Source organism: Artemia franciscana, unplaced genomic scaffold, assembly GCF_032884065.1.
Source record: "Artemia franciscana unplaced genomic scaffold, ASM3288406v1 Scaffold_1968, whole genome shotgun sequence".
Taxonomy (NCBI): Eukaryota; Metazoa; Arthropoda; class Branchiopoda; order Anostraca; family Artemiidae; genus Artemia; species Artemia franciscana.
The window spans coordinates 16,892-25,332 of NW_027063039.1; the positions used below are offsets into that span (position 1 = coordinate 16,892).

At 35.8% G+C, this 8,441-nt stretch overlaps 1 protein-coding gene across 1 annotated transcript; it reads right to left on the minus strand.

Moving 5' to 3' along the window:
- Window positions 1-454: 454 nt before the first annotated feature.
- On the minus strand, window positions 455-6,486 carry LOC136042768 (interferon-induced very large GTPase 1-like). The gene has a single exon (XM_065727724.1). The coding sequence runs from the start codon at window positions 6,471-6,473 to the stop codon at window positions 546-548; it is 5,928 nt and encodes a 1,975-aa protein (XP_065583796.1). The 5' UTR covers window positions 6,474-6,486; the 3' UTR covers window positions 455-545.
- Between the last annotated feature and the right edge of the window lie 1,955 nt (window positions 6,487-8,441).

The following is an 8,441-nucleotide window of genomic DNA, read 5'->3' on the forward strand; positions in this document are numbered from 1 at the left end:
AATTAAAGGACTTAATTTTAATATCAGCTGCGGCAATCTATTGGAGGGCCAAGCATTTGATTCTAGGAAGAGGTTAGGCGAAAGCATCTCCGTAACAATACAAACAAGAAGAAGAAGAAAATGAGGAATATAAGGTTTTTAGAGGAAATAAGACGAGATCAAACCGGCTCAGAGGGTGAAAGCAAAGCGAATATTTTATTCACAGATAAAACAAGAGCTGATAATTTATTTACGACTATTTAACAGGCTAAGAAAAATCAGCCTTATTTGAAGGAATGTCTCTTTAAAATCAAGCAAAGTTGTGGACACGCACAGAAAGGAAACTTTTTTAGAAAATAGAATGAACGTTTATCTTATCCGTTTCTCAAAATAATTTTATTCGGTTTCTCATTGATCCTAAAGAAAAGCTGCCATACTGGTTTTACGGTTAAACCAATCCGTTTATAGAATTAAGTATAGATATATAATTTATTTAAAATCAAATCATTACAAACCGCCACAATTTGATAAGAGTTTTACTGACTCCTTGATGCAAAAATTCTTTTTTAGTCAGTTTTCTTTCGAAAATCTTTGTGGAAGTCTACCTTTCTTTTAATTGTGTTTGTGACAACTTCAAGACTTTCAGCAATCTCTGATATGTCAGATGGATTTACTTTATAGTGAATTGCAATTTCCTTGTTATATCTCCGCATTAAGTATTCCCGATAACCTGACACAGGCTTAGTTCTATCAGGTTGCATCCAATTACTGAATTTCTTTGAAAATTCCGAATATTTCCATCTTTCTTCTTTTGATGTCCCGTGATTTAGAACGAAAACATTATCAAGAGGAGCGGTATTACAAGCAGTGTCAGATAATTTCTTGGTTTCTATAGTGCGCCAACCTACTAGACCCCTTGGCTGATGAAAAGTGTCATGAAGACCATTGTGAGAGACTTCGAGAAAGCAAGGACTTTCACAAAGAGGACATAGCTTTGGACATGTAGTGCAAAAAGCTGCTTCAAAATGAATATTGTCCTGAAGTTGTACCCAAACACTATCAATGATATTGCTAATCTTTAAGGTTCCATCAGACTTTGAAAATGTTTCTATCATGGCATTAATGTGGCGCTGATCGAAATGAACAGACAATTTGTCCAATTCTGTCCAGCCGAAAGCATTCTTTTCTCTTGTCAACTCATCAGTAAAATATGTGCTCTCAAAGATTCTTAGTGACTTGAAAAGCTCATGAAGCTGAAAAGATTTTAATCCCGTTTTTGCATCCTCTGAACCCATTTCATATATGTTTCTTAAACAATTCTCAAGATTATCCTTGAAATTATTCCAATTTAGTGTTTCAATGACTGCCTCAATTTCAAACCCAATTAGTCTACTAGTCGTGAGCTTTTTCAAAGAACTTGTATTTTGTATTTGATACAAGACTTCATCAATACCTTTTGACTCAACTTCTTCAATTAGATATAAATCCATATGACCTTGAACATATTTTGGATACTGAGGCCAGCATTTCTTTTTTAAGTTGACCATCACCTTTTCTTCTACTTCCTTGTGAAAAGCTTTATTTGTGTGTCTTATAAAAAAGTCCTCAAATCTTGATGCCATTAAGTCCACTTCATCCAAACCATTTGCAACGTCCAGACAAATTCCTTGCATAACCTCTTTCATTGAAAGGAAGCGCTTGTAAACGGAATTTTCTTGTTCCCACTTTTCTTGGATTTCTAAAAATATTTCTACTAATAGCTGGTAAGCAAATTCATGAACTTTTTTTCTTCTGTCTCTATCAATTTTTTTGCCATGACGTTTGAGATACTTTTCCACTTCTCCAACGACATCGTCCACAGCTGCATCACAATAGTATTTCTGTCCGGTTGTAACGCTAGCTATAATTGGAGCAATGGCTTTTTCAATTTTGTCCTCATTAATTTCACTCTGAGATGACCATTTAACAATTTCATCCAATATTTTACGACTTCGTTTCAATATTCTCTTCAAGAAAGGCCTATTTCGCCCAACATTAGTTTCTTTGTTAGATGAGAGGTCAACTCCTAGTAACTCAATCGTGTGATTCTTCTGGTAAGCCTTTCGAACAGCATATGGAACATCTAAAGGAGGGTTTTCTTCCTCTGCTTTTCGAAGAATTATATTAAAATATGTGTCAAACATTTCTATTAACTGTTTCCTTGTTTTGTCTTTAAGACTTTCCTTTCTAAATTCTCCTATTATTTTGTCCCTCATTTCTTTTTCATATTGTCCAGCCTTTGTGTCAAAAAGAAGTTGATTCCTCAAGAATACTTCTAGTTTATGGCGCCATTGACCTGTTTGACGCGAGATAGTGTCTTCCACCTTTCTCTCATATTCAGTCTTAAACTTTTGGTTCTTTTTTTGGTCTAAAATTCTATTTACCTCTTCTTCGAATTTTTCAGTATGCGGCTTCATAAGCACCTTAAGATTTTCCACCGCTTCATCTATATATCTTAAGGTCGTCGGCTCTTCTGCATTCAAAGAATTTTCTTTCTTACATCTGTCCTTTATTAAATCATACTGTTCTTCATAGGTTATGATATATGATTTTCTTAGAGTCTGATACGTTTGCTCGATTTCAGAATAAACGTGTCTGTCGATGACCGTTTCGAAAGACAGGTCAAAATTAGAGTTTTTCAAGCATTCCCAAACTAAAAACAAATAATTATCCAGACTTTCAATTTTTCGAGCACTCCATCCAGACTGATTAACAACCTGCTCATGGATATACTCTCGAAAATCAATAATTTGCTGGCTAAACTCTTCATTTGGGATATCACTTGGTGGATCCCCTTTTGTATTAGATCCGAATACACGTATATCTTGTTCATTGATGAACATCTGTGAAAAGCTAACAGATGTATGCACATCTAAATCCTCTAGTGAATTTGCTTTTGCAAAAGATTCAACAAGTGTTGCGGATAGTTGTGTAAAAATGTTCAAAAGTTTGCTCCTGTTTTCTTGACCACATTTCACCTGATTATAAGCTGCAAAAATTTTGCAGCTAAGCATGCCTCCTCGTTCTTCTGCCAATTTAGAGCCTTTATACGCAAGTGCAACAATAGGCAGTATGTCTTTTAAGGCATTGTCGTTTTCACCTTTAATAACGAGAATGACAGCATCTGACGGCAAAATAGAAAGAGTCGCAATCTTATTATCTCGCTTCGCACACCCAGGAGAACCCTTATGTTCTGGTGACCGGACACCTTCTGTGTCTAAGATTAGCACATAATCATACTCTTTTCGGTTTACTGTCTTTACTAGAGTCATTGTAAGACCTCTAGTACATTGACCTATACTGGCTGTGAGACTGATACCAAACATTGTGTTTAACAATGTTGATTTCCCGCTACTTTGTTCTCCCAACACAGATAACACAAAGATTCTCTTTTGTGGAAGTAATGAGCTCAAATTATTAAATATTGCACCAATCCAATCAACATTGAGCATGTTTGCGTCTCCATCATAGAGTTCTAAAGTTTCACCTGCTATCAAACAAGACGCAGCCAAGTATGGCAAATGTTCGAAATCTCCACATTTTCCAGCTGAATAAAACAATGAAACTTCTCTCCATAAGTGACGAAGTGAAAGAAGAGCATAGTTACGTTTCTCTTTTGCACTAAGAAGCTCTTTCCTGTTAAATTCTACCTCATTATCATATTCAGGGCCCTTGCAAGGTAATTGTATACTTTTCAAATAATTCTTTGTTTTCTGATACACTACTTGTTCTAGATGACCCATAATTTTAGATTCTTTGATATTCACTGAAATGGCATAATCAATAACGTGAAGATGAAGGATAATATGGTTGATATCATTCTTTTGGAGTCCTTTTAGGAAATAATTGATAAGTGAGTCTTTTTTGATACTGTTCTTCAAGCGGAATTTTTTTTCTTTGGATATTTTTTTCTGTATCTCTGAACGCTTACCTGGGTCATTGACAAGTTCAAATTCATTTAATTTTTCTGTCAATTCTCCTTCTTTTGCAAAACTCTTTTGCAATATCAGTACGTTTGACCTATAGGTTTCTAAGCTATCCATTTTAGAAACAGCCATATACATTTGTCGTAGGGTATTGATGTCAGGCTCAAGAGAACTTTCAAGAGGAAATACTGAATGCATTGAGTGTTTGTGTATTGTTTGTGTAGCCTTGCGAAACACGGCTCCTAATTGGTGGTTCTGCTGGATTTCAATAAAATAATCTAAGGAGCCTTCAATAAGACAAAAGGGATGACAATTTTTAACAATAGCTTTTCGTAAACTAGGAATCCATACTGTATTGAATCTTGGTAGTCCTTGGATGTGAGAATATGAGCTCACAAAATGTGAGAAATTACTTGATTCAGATGTAAAAATGTCCTCAACAACTAAGTAGTCGATGAAATCATTAAAAAGTTTCCAATATGGATCAAAATCACCCCGAATATGTATGACAACACAGGGTTTCTTATATTTGTCCCCATTAACAGAATGCCCTTCATTGTTTTCCAAGCAAACTAAGCCTTGTCCAACCTCTATGCCTGATATCTCAGTATCCTCAAAAGATGTTTTCAAATTAAAAAGACGATCCAAAATATTTCCAGTGAAACTAAAACTTTTTACTTGACTTATCACTGCAATTCGTGGCAAGTTCAGGTCTTCTCCAAGGAATATATCTTCTTCTATTCTTCGCGTGACCCTAAGTAATTCTACAGTGTCCTTAGAAAACACTGGAATAGCGAATCTAGATTCAAGAAGAAGTTGCAAAACACTTACTTTATCTCTAAGTGAATACATGCTGATAAGATGGGATATACCATATTTTTTTTGTTTTGTTGTCTGTTTCATTTTGGGATAAAAGTCATCCTCAGAATCTGAAGAATCTTTCGATTTTACAGTAGAGATATTCTTATACTTTAGTTCGAGACGGTGAAGCAGTCTGTAAGAAATATTATTTAAGTCACGAGGACAATCAATGGTGAATGCACTAACTAAATCTTCCTCTAGAAATTTTTGCTGTAACAAAGTGTGGATATTTTCTCTGTTTGGTACTTTCGATCTAAGCTGCCTACTCAAGTCCATTTCAACACTAGTAAAAGGAGTCATAGCCTCTATTTCACTCTTTTCTTCAGTCTCTTCTATGTTCTTGGCAACCTCATTATGAGTTTCTTCTTTTAAAGAGTTTGAGCTTCTTCTTGAAAGTTTCTTCTTTTGTTGTCTTCGTAATTCAGCCAGTGGCTGCATGTTTTTCTTAGCCTCTTCACAACCAATAGCACGATAATGGAAATGAAGGTTTTGTATCTCTATAGATTTTGTATCTTTCGTAATATTCATCCAAGCATTTTTAATCAGTTCAGCTTTATGTTGGAACTCATTACCAAGGAGAGTCCACACTGGAATAAGATATTTTAGTTCTCCTCTATCTATTATGATTCCTTCTTCAGGTGTTTTCTTGATGATTTCGTATAATGATGGAATGCTACGAGCTGCTCGAGGTCCATAAACAATCAGATGTATGTCCTTAGTTGATTGCATTTCATTGTTTTGCTGTTTCTGCTGGTTTTCAATTTTTCTTTGGCAACTGGCACTTGCTTTAAAGCCTATTCCTAGTCCTTGACAAAATAACGAGGCTGCAAACTCCTTCTCTGCTTTTTTTGCTAACTCAGAGACAGAGGAGCTTTCTTTCGCTGTGATTTCACATAAAAAATGCACTATGCCTCCGTAATGATGAATATCGCTTGGATAATGGGACCCAAAAGTCTGAAGAAAGCCTTCTGCTTCCGTAATTGTCTCTATTCTCTTCAATGCATCTTCTGTCTCACTACTTAAGTTTATCTGATTGGAAGGAATTCTGAAGGCTCCCACTGGATAAATTCCAAGCTTATGAAAAACAATGCTTTCTAACTTGGTGTTACTTGAGGAACAATCACTCTTGTAACTCTTGTCGACAAATTTGATTCCAGCTGAAAACAAACTTAAATTAACACTACCACCAATGGCCCATCCAGTGTCTATAAATCTATTTACTTCATCTTTCGACTGTTCTACACTGCTAGAATAGATGGTTCTCGATACAATTGGTTTAGAACTTCCGAGGAGTTCAATTTCTTCTGGAGTTCTAAGTAAAGGCGCCTTTGCTTTTAGCAGCAAATTTGAGTCGTCTGCACCATACAAAACACCATATCGTGCAAGACCAGAACTAAGCCGGGAGATAAAAGAACTGTCAGTAGGACTGTTTTGAGCATCTATTATCGACGATGTTTCTTTTAACTCTGAAACAACATCTTTCAGCATCTGTCTTATTTCATCTTCAGACATATTTGACAGAACATCTTGCGGTGTAAATTGAGAACCAGATAAGAGCTCAACATTCCCTGAAAAACGATTCAGAAAATCCGCTGCAGACGAACGGTTGATTGGGGATTCCTGAAGAAGAGTAGTAGCTTCTCTTCCAAAACTTCTCAAGTCACTCATTTTTCTGTACAATCTGTAAGAAAAAATTTGGATTCATTCAGCTTTTTAACACCAAACATACAACTGAAATTAATCTCGTAATAAGGTAATTATCTTGTATAAAGATAAATTCTAATTTTTTGGAACCCGGATTAGTCTTTTTTAGGAGTTAAACGCGATGTAGCAATTTTTTTTAAAATTCAAGACCATACATATTTGGAACTTTGTCAACAAACGTGATATTCATAAAAATAATTTTTACGTCAACATTTCAATCATCAGCAAAACCCTTTGTTTTCAGTGTTTTATCCATTTTACTTCATTCTTTGACTGCTCAAGATAATAAGAAAATCAAATGTTCAATGAAGCTGGTTTTAATGTTCAAAATCCCTATTTTGATGGTGAAGTCAAGCAAATCAATAAATTAAAGGAGCGACTTCTTTCCTTTACATAATATAAAGCAAAATCGGGGATAAGCCCAAAGACAAAAGAATACATTATTTAATTGCCTATGTACCTTCTACAGCATACCAATCTACCATCTGCCTTCGACGTTATAAGCCAAAGTGAGTGACCATAGTAACCGAAATTATTTGATCATAGGCATTGCAATAGCGCTGCCTAAGCAAAGAGCGATGCGGAAATATTTTTTTTTATACCAGGATTAGTTTGAATGGAAGGAGGTGGCGTAGAAAATTGGAAAGGAGCTCATACGATTAGAAATTGAAAGGGCTAATCACACAGCCTTCAGGGCAAGGGTCGTAAGTTATACCATTTTTGCATATAAGGTTTTTGTAGAATGGGTGATCGTATAAGCCTCGGGGAGGATCATTGGATTGGTAGTGGGAAGTTCTAGTGTACTGTTTATCAGTCAAAGTGATCGAAGGCAGTTACCCCCCTCCCCCCACCGCCCACACACACACACACACACCTCGTGTTGGGGTGGAGGTCTAGCTTTCCCGAAATGTTTCGGATAGAAAATTTAATATAACCAATTGTTCAAAAATAGTCCAAATATTATAAGCAGCACAATTGCGCTGCTTAAGTAAAGAGTGACGGGAACAGAATGTTTTTTGCTCTTTTTTTGCCTTTTATAAACCACAGCACTTCGTATTGAAGGAATTGTTGTAGAATTTCGAAAGGAGCTCATTTGATTGGAAATTACAAGTTCTATTGCCTTTTCTAGTAGTCGAAAGTGATTGGAGGACAGCCAGCCCTCCCCCCACCCCATACACCCATCATTTCTTCAAACCCATCCATTCGAAATTTTGAGATAGCCATTTTGTTCAGCGTAATCGAAAGGTCAAGAAATTTTGTGTTTTTGGATGATAACTACCCCTCACCCCACAGCCTTAAGGGCAAATATTGTAAGTTATGTCTTGGGAGCATAATATGCTCCCAGGGCATAACTTACAGTATTTGCCCTATAATATCAATAATTATAATATTATAATAACAATAATTATAAGGTTTTGTAAAATTGGTAGTCGTATAAGCCTCGGAGGTCTCATTGGATTGGTAATCAGAAGTTCTAGTGCCTTTTTTAAGAGTCAAAGTGATTGGAGCAGTTACCCGACCCCCATACGTTGTATTTTTCCAAAATGAATCTGATAACAATTTCGAGATAGTCATTTGTTCAAAAAATAGTCCGAAGATCCTACAAAAAATAATTGTGATGCCTAAATAAAGAGCAATGTGGTCTCAATGTATTAATTTTTGTTATTTTTTTTTTGTTTCTAATTTTGTCGATAGCTATTTTGTTGAGCGTATTTGAAAGATCCAGTAATTAATTCTTTGAAGATTAATCCCCCCCCCTCCGACATAGCCCCGGGGCATACAGGGTTTGTATGGAAAATCAGGTTACATAAACTTCGGAGAGGACTTATTGGATTTGAAATTGAAAGTTCCAGTGCCATCTTTAATAGTCGAAAGCTATTGGAGGGCTACCAGTCCTCCCAAAACCCATAATTTCCCGAAAAAGATCCACTA

Coding starts and splice junctions, on each gene's coding strand:
- LOC136042768 (XM_065727724.1), bottom strand. CDS start 6,473: ATGAGTGACTTGAGAAGTTTTGGAAGAGAAGCTACTACTCTTCTTCAG.